Here is an 18365-nt window from a genome sequence, read left to right on the forward strand (position 1 = left end):
GTGTTTTACACACCAGACAGGCCCCCAAACCTCATACAACCTTACTGTAGCTGTGGCCCCTTTCTTTAATTTTTTATGATTTTCTGAAGATTACACTACAGGTAATACACTGGGACAGGTGGGTCGTCTTCATGGCTCAATAGCATTTCAAATACAGCACCCACTCTGCTGAAACCAAGTGTTTTACACACCAGACAGGCCCCCAAACCTCATACAACCTTACTGTAGCTGTGGCCCATTTCTTTAATTTTTTATGATTTTCTGAAGATTACACTACAGGTAATACACTGGGACGGGTGGGTCGTCTTCATGGCTCAATAGCATTTCAAATACAGCACCCACTCTGCTGAAACCAAGTGTTTTACACACCAGACAGGCCCCCAAACCTCATACAACCTTACTGTAGCTGTGGCCCCTTTCTTTAATTTTTTATGATTTTCTGAAGATTACACTACAGGTAATACACTGGGACGGGTGGGTCGTCTTCATGGCTCAATAGCATTTCAAATACAGCACCCACTCTGCTGAAACCAAGTGTTTTACACACCAGACAGGCCCCCGGACCTCGTACAACCTTACTGTAGCTGTGGCCCCTGTCTTTATTTTGTAATGAGTTTCTGAAGATAACACTACAGGTAATACACTGGGACGGGTGGGTCGTCTTCATGGCTCAATAGCATTTCAAATACAGCACCCACTCTGCTGAAACCAAGTGTTTTACACACCAGACAGGCCCCCGAACCTCATACAACCTTACTGTAGCTGTGGCCCCTTTCTTTAATTTTTTATGATTTTCTGAAGATTACACTACAGGTAATACACTGGGACGGGTGGGTCGTCTTCATGGCTCAATAGCATTTCAAATACAGCACCCACTCTGCTGAAACCAAGTGTTTTACACACCAGACAGGCCCCCAAACCTCATACAACCTTACTGTAGCTGTGGCCCCTTTCTTTAATTTTTTATGATTTTCTGAAGATTACACTACAGGTAATACACTGGGACGGGTGGGTCGTCTTCATGGCTCAATAGCATTTCAAATACAGCACCCACTCTGCTGAAACCAAGTGTTTTACACACCAGACAGGCCCCCGAACCTCATACAACCTTACTGTAGCTGTGGCCCCTTTCTTTAATTTTTTATGATTTTCTGAAGATTACACTACAGGTAATACACTGGGACGGGTGGGTCGTCTTCATGGCTCAATAGCATTTCAAATACAGCACCCACTCTGCTGAAACCAAGTGTTTTACACACCAGACAGGCCCCCAAACCTCATACAACCTTACTGTAGCTGTGGCCCCTTTCTTTAATTTTTTATGATTTTCTGAAGATTACACTACAGGTAATACACTGGGACAGGTGGGTCGTCTTCATGGCTTCATGATTTTTTGACTGTAATCAAGTGTTGTGCATTTGTGCAAGTGTCAGGCCTCCTGACCTTTCACAGTCATGCTTTGTTGTGTGAAACTTTAATTCTCTTTTTAGGATTTTTTGAACATGGGAACTTCCACCGAGATGAATGAGGTGCTCTTCAATAGCTTTTTCATCTATACACACAAGCGTATGTAACCAAGACACTCAGAACCAACAGAATCAACGTGAAGTCATAGAAAAACAAGAATGCCCCCGAGACATCTGCACCCCCCTCTTGGACCACTCTGGTATCAACACCCCCAAACCAATCCATACCAGCTAACAAGACTCAGAATCGGTGCAACCCTCCAACCTGGACCAAGAGCAGGATGGGACAAGTACCTGCACCACACTACGCACCCCTCATCCAGACCAGCAGGACAGCCAGACAGCACCATCATGACACACATAATGAGATCACTTTCTGTCAGTATGTGTAACATTCTGGGCCTGGGCTCCTCTGTATTTTGGCTGAAGGGAGTTCAACAACATTATTAAACGGACTGACATCATAATCTGACAAGATACATTGTTTAGGGGAGACTTGTCCACCCACTGTCCCCCTGGTAACGTGAAGATCATTGTCCCTTGGCTTACCTAAACCAGAATCACTTGGGTCTCCGGGGCGGATCGGTGTATGGTACAAAGTCTTAAAAACAGAACATTGTTGAATTGTCTATAAAAAACAACCAATATCCCTTGGATTTCCCAAACACAAAGCTGGAGCAAGTATACTAACTCCATACCCTTAAACTACAAAAGGCCTGTGGCGTAGACAGGGTAAACAGCCACATCATGTGACATAACTGCATGAGCCTAGTGATGAGCCTAGTTTAAAATACTCAACCCCATCCTGAAGTACGGATGTTTTCCTTTGGCCTGGAATCCAGGACTGATCACCTGACCCTAACAACTGCCGGAGCATTTGTGTGAACAGTAACCTGGGCTAGCTATTCACCAGTATCTTCAATACCCTATTACTGGCAGCTTGCCAAATACAGTGTCCTGAATAGAAGTCAGATCGACTTCATATGAAGCTGGCACATATCTGACCACATACGCACTCAACACACACTTTAAATGAACAGAAAAATAGTGACCTGTGTCTTTGATTTCTAAAAAGCAATAGGCTCTATTTTGAACAAATAACAAATATACAAACTTTCAATGTGGGGTAAGAGGTACAGTCCACAACTGATTTTTTTTAGCGTACTCAGAAAGTATAAGCGGTTTGAAAATACTTACATAAATTATTTTAGGAAGACTGTGTTGGTTTTTGTATCATTTGTGTTTGTGTTGACTCTTATTGAGATCTCCAGTCACCTGCCCTTATAGATGCCTCTTTTGCTTATGTGTTGTTAGAAATTGAGCTCGCCTGTGTGCCTGCTTCTAGGGTTTTTTTAAAAAAGGAATAGGTTGGTTTTCTATTTTTTTTACCCCTTGCCCAGTAGCAGTCTACTACAGGGGGGATTCTGGGTCCTCTCTCCATACAGTATGTCTCCTTTTGCATTGTTTCCAGACCTGGGCTGATTTGAGTTTTTCATGGTAATGGATTACAAGGGTAGGTCTGACAGAAGTGAATGTGGTGGATCTGCCATCTGCCCAGGCAGGAAGGTAGATACAGTATATGTAAACAGGTTTTAGCATTAATGTTTTGCATACAATCACCCTTTCCAAAAGGTGAGATAACCAGAGAAAACAGTACACAGCTTTTCTAGGGACTTTTTTTCCCTACAGTATTTATGGTTACGATGGGTTTTAACTCTTTGTGGAGATAAGCTATTTTTATCTTTTCTTTGGTGTAGGTTCATGAATGCATGGGCTTTCTTTTCTTCCATGTCTTGTTCCTTTGTTCAGTTGTTTTGTATTCTTTCTGTTTTGTCCCCTTATTTTTGTGCTGGTGCTAGAATTTCTGCTGGCTTTTCCATGTTTTTCCCTTTTGCTCTTTGATTTAATTTTTTCCTGTGACCCATTTTTCCTTATTTATCTCAATGTGATATTTTCCCCTTCTCCTCAGCTGTTGAGTCTCTTGCACTTTCTTCCCTGTTATCAGTATTGTCTGATGTTGGATTGCATTTTAAGTTCCTTATTTTTTAGTAATCCTGTAATTTTTTTTCCACTGTTATTCTCATCTTTTATTGTACTATTGCTGTTATTGCAGTCTTCCCACAGTTTATTTTATTCTTAAACAACATACTAAATAATATAAGAATACATGTTGTGCTCATCTCTTTCCTGCCACTTGCACTCCTGATATTGTCTTCAAATAATTCCAATATTTTAGAGCTCTATATTTTCAAGCCTTGAAGGCCTAAGGTTGTTTTTTAAAGTGTTTGAATGTGATGTACTAACTACTGTCTACAATAACAATAACATACATAAATTACCAATAACATGCATATAAAAAATAGCCCAGAAATCAAGTATGAAGTAAGGAAATGGCTGCAGCTATGAATCAGAATTTTAATCTATTGGTTTTGTAGTTGGTTGGAACTTGGAACTAGTTAGACAAGGGGTGTGAAGATTCGTTACAGATGTATTTTGCTGTACGCAGAACAAGTGAACAATAGACGGACATAATTTCACAAGACAACCCAGTTGGTTCTTGAAATTTCCAAACCACACATCAGAGTGAAAATTAAAACAAATTGAGGAAGGACCGATAGGAGAAGATCAACAATGAATCATTAACATTACAATGCTTAAGTTGCCTTTATAATAAAGACAATTTTGTCCTTTTGTGAGGATCATGTCCACATTGGACCTGTTTTTTTAAGTTGTTTTGAAATTTCACTTAGGGTTCAGAACATTTCACAACTACTAATTTTTTTTCCTACCACCTCAGCTAATTCTCTCCCCCTTTAGGTTTGGGTGGGGGTATGGGTTTTTTCCAGAAACCTGTTATCATTTCTTTGATGTTGGACACATTTGTCTTCAGGAAGTTTTCTTCACACCTCCTATCATACTCATCTGACATGTCCATAGCTACACTCATTTACTTGCAGCAGACAAACAATGACAGAGTCGTCTGCAAATTTTATTAAGTGTCTGGAGTGGTGAGAGCTCTTGAGGGTGTTTGCTTACAGGACAAAGAGTAACGGAGACAATATGCATCCTTGGGGGAACCAGTAAAACAATACCTGTTGTTGGATAATACATTGTTGACTTTCACACTCTAAGTCTGTTCAGAAATCAGTAACCCCTCTGATGATGTTAAGATCAAAACCAAAGTTTGATAATAGCTTTGCTGCCTGTACTTGAGGTCAAATGCAATTGCATACAGAGGAGGAAGTATAGCACAACAAAAATAACACACTTCTAAATCTACCACAGCACAGAAAAAAACTAGAAAAATCACTTATAAAACCACAGGAGTACACAAACATAACACAAACTAGAATGCCACATAGACAATAATCTGTAGCAGAATATCTGCTTATGTTGTATTTTCTTTGTGGATGTTTTTGGATGTTGTATTGGCCTTGGCAACTCTGTGATTTAACAGTCATGATAATAAAGCATTTTTGAATCTCTATGTGAGTGGAACCTGTTGAATATTAGTTCAGATGGCTAGCTGTGTCAGCAGGTGTAGGCTGCAAAGGATCAAGTAATAGTTTAATTCCATGCTGAAAAGAGAAGAAAGAAAACACAACATTTTGGCTGTGGAGCCTTCTTCAAGGGTTACAGTTGAAGAAGGCTCCATGGCCGAAACTTTGTTTTCTTTCTTCTCTTTTCAGCATGGAATTAAACTATTACTTGTTAAATATTAGTTACACTTGGGTTTCGCAATATAATATAACCAAGAGGTATTGTTATTTTTTTAATACTTTTACAGCAGTCAAACTGGCATACTCTGATATCTGAGAGAGAGTTTAATATAAAAATTTTCTCTTGAACTGTCATGAACCAGTTTAATTTGTTTTTACCTCTCTACAAATCAGCCTTCAAAAGCTTAACTCATGTAGCTGTAATGTACATGAACACCATTAAAAAGTTTTCCTTTCTCTATGTGGCACGTGGAGTGCTGAGAACGCATGCTCCAAGCTGCTTGCTCCTGTAAGGAATTAACAACTTAAAGATTAAGTTAAATTATAAATAGGCCTCACCCTGTACATAGGGAGTTATGGGACATGTTTCGTTTAGAAGGGATTTAAAAGTAAAAAGTAAAGCCTGAAATAAACAAACTGTGCCATGTAAGACCAAGGTAAGGAATGTTTGTTACTATTTGTTTTGTCTGGTTATTTAAACCATTCCGTCTATTTCACACTTAACCAATTTTGAATTAGAAAGACTACAAACTGTGCAAACTTCCAAGTCTGTAAGGGTGTATGATGTAGATCATTCACAAGAGCACACGGCTGCTTGTTATAATTGTAAGAACTGTAGTTCACTACTGTTCTTTTGACTCTTGAGCTTGCATCATACAGCCGTTGGAGTGCATTTCAAACCTAAGAGATATCAAACTCATTTAACCTGTCAGACATATGTTAAATGGGTTGTGACTTTTGGCAAAGTTTTTTGCTACATAATTTGTTTCATGAATACCATTTATCTCTATAACAACTTTCCTGTCCCCAGAACATATGTTTTAAGCTGCTTGATCCCATTGGGTGCAACCTTTCCATTGTATTCATAATGTGTTGTTTGCATTAGGAGTGTGTTAAATAAGCAGAAAAGAGGCCTGTTTTTTCTGTTGCTTCTGATCTTATACAGTGGTCAGAATCTCTCATCCAAAAGCTTATGAGTGGAAAAAAATTAAGTACAGATGCACAATCCATTAAAAACCATTTAAAGAGCATAAGGGTTTTCATCACATGGACTTGTTCGACTGTTGAGGATTTCTGTTTTGGTTGAGGATCAATTAAAGGACAACAACCTGAAACACTATCTTCGATCTTTCCAGAGCTGTAAGTAGTCATTCCAAGTTTATTAACTTGTCTCTTTTTTTCTATGTACTTTTCAATAATCACTGATGTTATTTACAAGAGTTTTTTTTTTTCAAAATTGCATCTTTTTGGACAAATTTTAAAGAATTGGCACAATAGGCGGAGGAGTGGCTCTGTGGCTCAGGATCTGCACCGGTGGCTGGAAGGTTGCCGGTTCACATCCCATGGTTGACAGAGGAATCCTACTCTGTTGAGCCCCTGAGTAAGGCCTTTAATCCCAGCTGCTCCAGGGGTGCTGTACAATGGCAGACCCTGTGCTCTGACTCCCAGCTTTTCTCCCTGTCTGTGTGTCTCATGGAGAGCAAGCTGAGGTATGCAGAATATGAAGTCCTAATGCAAGAAAATGTATATGGTCAATACAGTAATCAGATTTATTCCATGCTGAAAAGAGAAGAAAGAAAACACAATGTTTTGACCATGGAGCCTTCTTCAGTTATGATTTGATTTTTTACAATCATACCCACAAAAACTTTGCAATTTTTAAAAATCTTGCAAACACAACCCAGATATGTTGACTTCTTTAAAAACATTTTTTTAAAAGAAACACATACTTCTTTTCTAGTTTTTTTTTATGTGGTGGCTGCCAGGAATCCTCAGTGAAAAGGTATGCAGATCCTGTGCAGACGCAGGAGCAAGTAGTTATTGAGACAAGAGAACAATCCGAAACGTCAGGCAAGATCATAGTCGATCGGCGAAAGGTAGATCAAAATCCAGGAAGTACAGAGAGAAGCAAACAATCCGAAACAGAAGGCAAGGCCCAAGGTCGAGAGGCAAAAGGGAGATCAGTAACCAGTAAGCGAGATTTAGAGTAAACGCGAGGTAGAGCTCTCAAAGAGAAGACTCAATACCGAGGGTTTGGATGGTTAAAATTGTGCTGCTTGCCGCACAGTAGAGTGTGTGCTGATGGATTAACACGTGCGGCGGTGCTTGTTATAATTAACCCGCTGCTGGTAGTGGTTAGTTCTTTTGTGAGTTATTCTCCGCTAGCTGGTGGTTGTGACAGTGACAGAATGCTGTTTTGTGATTGATGCTATATCAAAATATAGGGCCCGTAAAATTAAACACAGAACTAAAACCATTTAATGGACTTGTACATCTGTTGCGCTCCTACACTATTAACATCCATTGGGCATTGAATTTCAATTATGTTTCCAGTCCATTCAGATATGTTCTCTATTTTTCAGATTGCTGGCAATGTCACATGTTAAAGGAGGACAGAGGAGTAGAAGGCCAGACCTGTGGTCAAGGGCTGGTGGAGTAGGGAATGTGATCAACGAATTTCTGAAGTTTTCTAAACTCGAAAAAAAAATTAGGTGGAATGACAGTATGTGGTCAACACTGTCAAACAGACTCCTTGGAGAGGAATGCCCCAGCAACAAGAAATGGTTATCAGTGATTTGGCATGAAGATAGAAAACAACTAAGAACCAAAGTGCTTAGGGCGCAGAAAGAGGAGAGTATTGGTAGGGATTCCAAACCAGATGACAGTACACAATCTATAGTCAATATTTCAAGTCAAAGTGAGGGACATAGTTTGGAAGGCAACACAGAGCTCAGAAGTTCATCAGAAGATACAGAAGATGCATGGGCAGCACACGGCAGCACAGACAGTGGTGACATGTTAGAGGGAGAAAAAATCTGTGTAGAATCAGAAAAAAAGCCTGAAGAGCACAGTGAATATTCCCAGGGGGCAAGCTCATCTGGGACATCACCTCAGGATAAAAGGGGATTAAGAAAGATTATGTCTGTGCCTAAAACTTTCCAAGTATGTTTAAAGGCTGAACAATGGAGAAAAATAGCACCTCTAAAAGGTACATCTAAACTAAGACGACCATGGACCCAGATCTTATATAACGAGTTCAGGAAGATAAATCCTTGTTGCCCAATAGCCTTCAAATACCAATACATCAGGAAAGAGAACAGCAGAAAAAAAAAAAACTTTCTGATGATAAAAGCAGTCTGTACCTTCAGGTCCTGCACTGTAAAATACATTATGACAACAAGACACAAACCAATGGGCAATGATGACATCACAATTGATGTTGTACGAGCAGGGCAAATACAGCACAGTAAAAGGGAAACAAAATTTCGACAAGCACGTCAGCCTTATCGTCGAAAGATTGCCCGTGCCCTCACAAAAGGAATCAGCAATGTGTACTACAGGAACCTGAGCAGAACACCGCTTGCTGAAATTGCAGCAGGCAATTTATCTAAACCACTAACACAGAATGTCCTGAAAGTCATTTCATCAGAGTTCAGGAACAGTAAACGCATTCACTATGATCCAGTGTTTGAATTACATATGGCACAAAAATATATGAAAGCATGCGACTTCGACATTGTCCATTTCCCAGGATATATACAGATTTTGCAGTTAGACACATTTGCTGCCTATCTTTACACAGAACAGAGTATGCGAATTCTTATTGCCCATCTAAAGATGAAGGAGAAAGTCAGCCTTTACCTGGATGCAACAGGAGGGGTAGTCAGAAAAATTCCATCGGAGAACAAAAGAATTTTGTACTACAGTCTTACGTTACCTGGAGGTGGAAAAAGAAAGCCTCCATTACCAGTGTCTGAAATGTTGACAACTGACCACACCATTGTCAGTATAGAACGTTGGCTACGGAAATTCATGTTTGACATCTCAACATGTACTACCAAGAGAGTGCAGCATGTAGAAACTGACTACAGCTGGGCCCTGATTCACAGTGTTCTTTTTGCCTTCAATGGGGACACCATCCATGCATACTTAAATCGTGCAATGAAAGTCTGCCAAGGCAAACTTAAGTACACAGAACTTCAGATGTTCACTGTTCTGCACCTTTGCTCTGCCCATGTCATAAAGGCTGTCTCTCAAGCAATTAGTAAAAAAACAACAGACAAAGGACTGCGAGACTTTGCAACATTTTCCTTTGCCATCCTGCAAAACAGCACAACTTTGAGTGTCGCCAGAAATGTTTTCAAACACATGTGTATTGTACTCTCAAGCAGGAGGTTCACAAATGAAGTCCAATCTAGTGTCTGCCTCCTTAACGCTTACATTTCTCAAACAACCACACCAGACCAGATGGAAAAGGAAGCAGAAGTCAAAGACACAGATGAGGTACTGTACCCAAAAATGAGAGGCAGCCTGGGCCGCTCTCCTTTCGCTGTGGAGTTCAAAGGTATTTATGAAGACAGCATATCAGCTCAAGGACATGATGACTATGGGACACAACACAATGTGAACCCCTATTTCTGTGAAGACATAATAAGATTTCTGTTGCAAAGATACATGGCACTATTTCCACTGTGGAGTGGAATTTTGTTGGGTGACCTGGCAAGATATGCTTCAGACAGCAAAAAAGACATATCAATGTCAGAGGTAGCACAAACAAGAGCCACTAATTGTCATGTTGAGACCTGGTTTGGCATTGTCAAGCATTCAATACTTCAGCACAGGAGGAAACTGAGGCCAGCAGAGTTTATTACGATAATGAGACAATCCCTCCAAGGCCGGTACAGAGAACATATAATCCAAAATGCTCTCCCCAAAAAGGTTTTGACGGCTCCATTGATCACCACTAAGACACGTCATGAACATGCACAGGAACAATGGGCAAAGAGAGCACCAGGTGTAGGCAAAGAAACAAAAAATAAATTCTACAGCGCACCACAGAAAATTCCAATCCCCAAAAAAATGAGAACACAGGAAAAAAAAGTTAGCAATAGAAATATTGAAACAAATGAAAAATCGCCAGATGACAGCAACGGCCTGCAAGTACAGCAGGGGAAAGCAGGAACCACAGAATATAAAGAATGGCAGCACAAAGAAGAAAGGAAAGTGTCACCCAAGCAAGCTGCCGTGGGCATGGCTGAAGTGATCACACCACAGTGTGATGCACGCCCCATCTCAAAACTTATAAAAGAGAAAACAGATTTCAAAAAGAAGGTAGGATTTGTATTTCAAATATTTCTCTGTGTGGACATTCACTTCTTTTTCAGAGCTTATGAATGTCATCTTCTACTACTGTAGGTGTTCTTTGTCGTTTCTCTCTAACTTGTTATACTTGTTGACATACTTGTGTTATACTTGTGGTGTGTAATCTCAATTTTCATTATGTTAGGTCCAGTGATCTCTTGTGTATGCTTTTGGCTTGGTAAATCTTTTTTAGGTACACGCCCTTTGGAACATCAATCCGAGTGAATTAGTGGTTGCAGTTTTGCCATCCATGCACAGTGCAGACACATATATTCTCAGACACTCGGAGTTTGTGTCTCTGAAACCAGATGAGTGGCTCATAGGCGAGGTAAGATGAAAGTGTTTGATTGCATGCATTTGTTAAGGTTTCTGAGCTTTTGTGTAATCAAATGTGTGTGAGTGCGTGAAATCACATCTTCTTCAATTGTGTTTGCTTTTTCCATAAGACCATTGAGTGTTACTTTCAAGTAGCGAAAGAATCCATGGACTTGGGGAAGAAGGTTTTCCTAATGAACCACTACACAACTGGTGTAATCATGAGTGGGAATAGAGAGCGCATGGCTAGACAACGTTTGTCCAAGGTAAGGACATCAAACACAAATGTTGATGGATTACATTAGTGAGGGGGCAAACATGGTTTTTCACTAACTGATGATTGCTTTATCAATAGAGAAACAAGGAGAGCTACAAGCAATCAAAACAGGTCACAACTGTGCCCACGGTGCTGCCAAAAGAAACTACCTTTATAGTCAGAAATCAAAATTCAAAGGTAGCACACCATCCCTGTGAGGCAGCCTGTTGTACTAATCTTGTCATTCTTTTCATTACAGGTCAACTTTGAAAACTATGAAGCCATTATTAGCTTTTTTAACACTGGTGTCCACTGGAAATTGTTGGTAAGTGTGGTGCAGGTAATCCAAAACAGCGTAGGTTTATAATTACACCTGGAACCATTACAGTTCAAGTGATTATCCTTGTTGCATCTAAAAAAATTACAAAGTCACAATGTATGTGTTCCTCTCCTGTTAAAAAAGGTGGACATTGATAGTGAGTGTCCAAGGCAATGGTGACAGTGCACTTTTCCTAAATTATTATTGTGAATACTGCTGTGTAATGAACAGACAACCAAACAAGTCAAAGTGTCATGTAGGAAAAAAAGTACTGTTAGGTCATTTCCTGACTGTCTTTGCCGAGGTTTGCAAAATATTAAATGTTAAATAATATATAAATATAAATATTATATATATAAAATATTCAAATATTAAAAACCTTTGTTTAAACAACATAAAACTCCTGAAACTGCCTGTGTGTCTGGCCCCACATTAAATGCAACTTCATGTCTGATGATGGGCCCTTTGTTTCTTGCAGTATCTGTATGCTCCATCCCAGAAAGTCTTTGTGGTCGACCCTATGGGGAGTGATGAGATGGGAGACTCCACTGCAGCGGCAAAAAGGTTCAGGTAAGAAATCAAGCATTAGTTTCGTGGTGAAATTCTGCAGGGGCACACATACATTTCAGGTTCAAGTTCAGCATGACAAATATTTCCTCATTTATCAATAACCTATTGTTTTGATTCACAGGGACTTTTTTAAGATGCGAAGGAATGTCCTAGGAAAAGAAGACTGGTTGAATATCAACTGGCACCCAAGCGTGATTGGTCACACCAGGCAAGCAGATGCCTCAAGCTGTGGGGTCTTTGTGATGCAGGTCAGCATAACCTTTCCACGCCGAAATTTTGGACTTAAAACTATTGTATGAGAGATTTTTAGGGAAATAATTGAAACAAACTTTTGTCTGTTAGATGGGCGCAGACATCATTAACAATTTCCCGGATATTCCAACATATATCGAAATAAACAGCAGTGCCAAAGAAATGAGAAAGTTGCGGGAAGACCTGTCAATCAGAATTCTTGAGGCTTCAGGTATTGTACCATTTGATCCTCATTGCCTACTTTTCTTGGTGTATATTATTTTCCTGAAGCATGTTCTCTCTCTGTAACAAGTCTGGATGAAAAAGATTCTCAATTTATTTATATGCAGAACTCATTTGGGTATTCTTTTTGTACTATATAACACAGTGATGAAAAGTTAATTAAATCACATTTCACACAGTTAAAATTCAATGACACTTTGGCCTTCGTCGTGGTTGACACAACCATTGTCTGGGAAAAGTGTGGGTCTAAATTGCCCATAGTGAAGCAAAGCAAACTGAAACATGATAGCTGTGTTATCATGTGCCCCCTTAAAATCATAGCAACACACGCTGACGCAAAAAAGGGTAACAGGTGTTGACAGGAGTATTCTGAGACATGACAATGTGCGGTTTAAGAAGCAGTAGAACACCTAATCAGGAAAGTGCATACGAAAAGGTCTCTATCAAACTGTCTTCAATTATGCAACAATGATCTGTAGATAACATTGGAAAAATCAGTCTATTTGGCATGTTTATTATAGCTCCTCTCCAGGACATGTGCCTGATGTGTGGAGAAACACCAGTGCGGCAGACAAACTGGGTAAGTGAACATCATCTCTATCTGTATGTGTAATGTAAGCACATAATAACAAAACATGCCAGTGAAAGGTGATAGCTGAACTGATATAAGGTTTACTGTCCGTGTAGATTCAGTGTGACAGTTGTGAAAACTGGTTCCATGAATTGTGCATCTCAAAAGAAGAGTATGAAAGCGCAAAGAATGAAGTAACATGGATATGTACATTTTGCCAACCCCAGTTTGGTGAGTATGCTCTGCATGCAAACTATCACTATGAAAGGGTTTTTTAAGCAGGACATGTAGTTTTAGATTCAGCAGAAACATACAGTAGGATGACATATTTCAGTGGACGTTATAATTGTTTGTTATTGTTAAGAAGTTTGGATTGCAGGCTTGTCTTCTGGCATTAATGGTTCTATAAATTAGAGATAACTTTTCAAAAAACACACCAAAGAAGGCACACATAAAAGATTACTGATAATCTGTGCAATTTATTACATGACACAGGCATCTCAAAGATAGAATTACTGTGTCAGATTAATGATTAGACATGGATGCATCAAATCACTTACTAGGTTTCTTTCCAATAGTATAGAAACAAAGACACAACCATGAACACCTAAAAGAGCTTGCCATTTAGCACAGAAACAATATAACGTCTTGCTGTAAAAACACAAAGTAAGAAAAAAGGAGTTTGATTAAGAGAGATCTGGCAAATTGTGCAAATACCTAGATCTTGATTTGTGACCCATTTATACTCCTTGGATCCTTTGCAGTTCGTAACCCTTCTTACGGTTTTATATTTCAGGCACTGTTGATGAGTGAGCATCCACCCCCTACTCCCGAGCATTACATAAAAGACATGCTGGAAACTCAAGAAGACTGTCAACGTGTTCTCAGCAGAATTCACCTCCAAAAGACACGTAAGTACAAGTTTCAATATCCCCCCAAAAATTTTATCTTGGGTAAGAGTAAACTTTCGTACACTTTGCCAAACAATAATGAAAAACACTAGAACACAAAATCACTAGAAACCATTTGTTATCTATTGCCAGAAACCAAACAAAGTCTGTATGAAAACAGTAAAAAAGTTAATCATGACACAACACAGTCCCTTTTAAATATGATCACTACACACTGTTAACATCACTGTAGTAGTGCAAAGAAATGTAAAACGACAGTATGTCACCATGACATGATTTATGTGAAAGATTTCCAGATAAAATTGTATCCATCCTAGTAAGATAGATTAATCAAGAAATTCCACTCCGTTGTGAGAAAGATCAAAGAAAAATGGCTTCTCTCAAATAGAAGTGTATCTAGGGTGATTCCTTTTTATTAGGTTTCCAAAACAGTACTCTATCTACCTTCAGGCAGGGCACAGTGCTAAAAGGATTCTAACCGGAACAATAAAACACAATTGCATCATCGAAGTCCGAACCCCACTGGCTTTCAATATCGTACCATGTACATCTCCAGGAGTGGAGACTCATGAAAAAGAACAGCCTAGACACCAAAGTGATACTTTTCTTACAGTAAGGTTAAGGTAGTTGTAGGATGCTGTCTAGATCAATGAACAGATTATGTTAACAATAGCAAGCACGTAGCAGAGCATTTAGGCACACAGCCCCTAAATTGTGGAAATATATGTCAGACCTTTTTAAGGATGCCCCATACCTACAAGCATATTTAACAATGCTGTAGTCTTCTACATTGTCTCTGTAGTCTTCTTTATCCCAAGTGATCTAATTCTTTAGGAGGTGCAGAAACATAGATATCAAGTGGGTAAGTAGACAACCACGTTGCAATTGTTTTTTCTGTGTCTAACCCTTTTTTTTTCTCCACACCATGCCTGCCACTGTTCTCTCTTCGGTGCCTTTGGTTGATATTGAGCTCCGTCCCCCATGACAAGGGATCCTCCTGGATTTCTGAAGCAAGGAACCCAGCCTACAAAACTCAAGATCCTGTACTGCTCAACCCAGTGGATGGGACACACTCAACATTAACATCTAGTCTCACATAATATATGAAATAGAATTCACCGTGTCAATCTGCATGGTTGTGCATGTGAACTGTTTCTAGTAACTATTTGTCATACACAACCAGGACCTGGAGGGGAGGTCAACCATCAGGCCTTGGACCCCCAGAGATTTTTTTTCTCCTTTGGAGTTTTTTGTTTTTCTCTCCTTCGTGCCTGATGGTTACACAGTCACATCATCAAGACTGCATACCACACCTTCATTGTGATTACAGATATAGCTTATTTAAAATGTGAAATTAGGAAAAAACTAAACGAAACATGGGAAATAAAAAGAATGTAAAATCTAAAATTTTCAGATGTTGTGATGAAGCTTTTGACTCATGAATAGCACCCCCCTATCCCAGTGTATTACCTGTAGTGTTATCTTCAGAAACTCATTACAAAATAAAGACAGGGGCCACAGCCACAGTAAGGTTGTATGAGGTTTGGGGGCCTGTCTGGTGTGTAAAACACTTGGTTTCAGCAGAGTGGGTGCTGTATTTGAAATGCTATTGAGCCATGAAGACGACCCACCCGTCCCAGTGTATTACCTGTAGTGTAATCTTCAGAAAATCATAAAAAATTAAAGAAATGGGCCACAGCTACAGTAAGGTTGTATGAGGTTTGGGGGCCTGTCTGGTGTGTAAAACACTTGGTTTCAGCAGAGTGGGTGCTGTATTTGAAATGCTATTGAGCCATGAAGACGACCCACCCGTCCCAGTGTATTACCTGTAGTGTAATCTTCAGAAAATCATAAAAAATTAAAGAAAGGGGCCACAGCTACAGTAAGGTTGTATGAGGTTCGGGGGCCTGTCTGGTGTGTAAAACACTTGGTTTCAGCAGAGTGGGTGCTGTATTTGAAATGCTATTGAGCCATGAAGACGACCCACCCGTCCCAGTGTATTACCTGTAGTGTAATCTTCAGAAAATCATAAAAAATTAAAGAAAGGGGCCACAGCTACAGTAAGGTTGTATGAGGTTTGGGGGCCTGTCTGGTGTGTAAAACACTTGGTTTCAGCAGAGTGGGTGCTGTATTTGAAATGCTATTGAGCCATGAAGATGACCCACCCGTCCCAGTGTATTACCTGTAGTGTAATCTTCAGAAAATCATAAAAAATTAAAGAAATGGGCCACAGCTACAGTAAGGTTGTATGAGGTTTGGGGGCCTGTCTGGTGTGTAAAACACTTGGTTTCAGCAGAGTGGGTGCTGTATTTGAAATGCTATTGAGCCATGAAGACGACCCACCCGTCCCAGTGTATTACCTGTAGTGTAATCTTCAGAAAATCATAAAAAATTAAAGAAATGGGCCACAGCTACAGTAAGGTTGTATGAGGTTTGGGGGCCTGTCTGGTGTGTAAAACACTTGGTTTCAGCAGAGTGGGTGCTGTATTTGAAATGCTATTGAGCCATGAAGACGACCCACCTGTCCCAGTGTATTACCTGTAGTGTTATCTTCAGAAACTCATTACAAAATAAAGACAGGGGCCACAGCCACAGTAAGGTTGTATGAGGTTCGGGGGCCTGTCTGGTGTGTAAAACACTTGGTTTCAGCAGTGTGGGTGCTGTATTTGAAATGCTATTGAGCCATGAAGACAACCCACCCATCCCACCTGTAGTGTTATCTTCAGAAAATCATAAAAAATATAAAGAAAGGTTCCACAACCCAAAATAAAGCTGGGAAAAGTCAGAGGACCCGCTTAGTGTGCAAAACACTTGCAGCATTGTGGGTGCTGTGGTTTAAATGCTATTGGTTTGTGAACAGAATACCCCTATCCCAGTGCATTGTGCCATATTAAATAAAAGCATGAGAAAAAGAGATTCAGAATGCAAAGCTGTGTCAGTGTTCTGTGTAAAAAATCGGTTTGAACATCATGGGAGCTGTTTTTAATAAGATGCTGAGTAAAGAATATTTTAATCTTCCTGCTGTCAGTAGTATTTTCAATATAGTTGACCCTTACCTGAATGAAAACAGGACGTAAAGGAAGGGTTTCAGAAGTCAAACAAAGCTTTATTCCCGTGCTTACAGTCTGGGTAATGGGAGACTGCGCTGTTCTGCTTCCTATGGTCATATACGGGTTTTTCGCACGAAGCGATTTGAACAGTATTTCTCGCGTTGTGAACGTGTGCACACAGCGGTCCCCCGGGTTCCAGTTCGTGCGTAATTACGCATCGATGAAAAACCGGAGGTTTAAAAAAAGATAATTAGCTCACTGATAGTTTGATGTAAAGAGTGTGGAAATATCCACAAGTCGTGGTCTTTAAAATGCATTTGGTTTGACGGCGTTCTGTGCTTCCATTGCGAAGATATGGACAAAAGAATATTCGTGCTTGGTCAAAAAAATGTCATAAAAACGAAAAAGTAAAGGCTGAGAAAGCATCCACAATGTATTTTATACACAAAACAAGCATTCTCGCAATTCTAAGAGGTTTCGTGAAAGCGCTACAGGCGTGCCAAAATCGTTTTCGAACTTCGAGCTAACTTTACCCCGGTGTCGATAGTAAGGTTGTGTAGGACCGCACACACTTCGATGTCAGTGTTGAGTAGTGTGGTTTAAAAGCTTCTTCACGAACCAGGAAGGAGTAGAAATCTAAAGTCTTCTGATCCGTAATCAGACACGTTATCCATTGTGCCATTGGCGTTTGTATTGCATTCCTATACAGCACCACATTGAGTTCAGAGCCGCTACTAGTAATACATCGCCCCGGTCAAAAGTTTCTTCAATTAGATTCATGTGTTTTGTACGTGTGTCTAATTACTACGTCTTTCATTATGTCTGGTTTAAAATAATGTATCTTAAAAACAGAGAAAGGGTTTATGAGTCTCCCTGAAATTCACACACGAAGAATAAAAAATATCGCGTTTAAAAAGAATACAGAGATGCCGGCGATAGAAAACTTAAGTGCGCGCTATCACTGAACTAAACTCCCGATCGATAAGTTTGCCGGCGGCTTTTTAATTGTGTTAGGAAGAGCAAATAGTCCACAGTGTACATTTTAAAGGTCTAAGCAAAACAATCAGACGTGAGGATTATTCAGAACAGGAGCCTTTACTTCTTTGTATACTGAGCTTTCGGGTGAACGTCAAAGTGAAAGACAAATTCGCAATTCACTTTTTGATTAAGGAACAAGAAAACACCATCCTTCAAACTGGATTCAGACCAGGGACATAAGACATACTCACTGCTTTTTCTACAGTTTTAAGAGCTAGCAACTGAGCTATCGAGAAGTCTAAAATAAACGTTTTGTCACACGCGTAGCCCAATGTAGTGTAGTGTTCCTCTTTATTTAAATCCCAGTTCGACATCAAAATACTCACTCCCATAGTCTCGTTTAGTAGAAGAAATGGACCAGGCTTCTACTCTATAAACGTCAATAGTTCTTATAAAACATTTGAAGGGATATCAGTGCAGGTGGAAATTGACACTTTTTCTTTATGATTTGGTTTTGATTTTGAATCGTTATATTATTAAGTTTGTGCTTTCTCTGTTTTTATCATATTGTGAACTTATTTTTTAAACAAATGC

The 18365-nt window shown here is 39.7% G+C and overlaps 1 protein-coding gene and 1 pseudogene across 1 annotated transcript; both read left to right on the forward strand.

Annotated features, from left to right (window-relative positions):
- LOC138242769 (zinc finger protein 271-like) overlaps positions 1-18365 on the forward strand; it is a 735173-nt pseudogene that overhangs the window by 448034 nt on the left and 268774 nt on the right.
- Positions 10470-14524, forward strand: LOC138242821 (uncharacterized). Its single transcript, XM_069198379.1, has 9 exons — positions 10470-10655; positions 10774-10908; positions 11158-11223; positions 11696-11787; positions 11909-12035; positions 12130-12250; positions 12783-12841; positions 12949-13063; positions 13629-14524. Exons 1-9 carry the CDS (start codon positions 10578-10580, stop codon positions 13643-13645), a joined length of 810 nt encoding a protein of 269 aa, XP_069054480.1. The 5' UTR covers positions 10470-10577; the 3' UTR covers positions 13646-14524.

Source organism: Lepisosteus oculatus, chromosome 14 (assembly GCF_040954835.1).
Source record: "Lepisosteus oculatus isolate fLepOcu1 chromosome 14, fLepOcu1.hap2, whole genome shotgun sequence".
Lineage (NCBI taxonomy): Eukaryota > Metazoa > Chordata > Actinopteri > Semionotiformes > Lepisosteidae > Lepisosteus > Lepisosteus oculatus.

Coding starts and splice junctions, on each gene's coding strand:
- LOC138242821 (XM_069198379.1), top strand. CDS start 10,578: ATGCACAGTGCAGACACATATATTCTCAGACACTCGGAGTTTGTGTCT. Junction 10,656..10,773: donor ATGAGTGGCTCATAGGCGAG/GTAAGATGAAAG, acceptor TTTTTCCATAAG/ACCATTGAGTGTTACTTTCA. Junction 12,251..12,782: donor CAGAATTCTTGAGGCTTCAG/GTATTGTACCAT, acceptor TGTTTATTATAG/CTCCTCTCCAGGACATGTGC.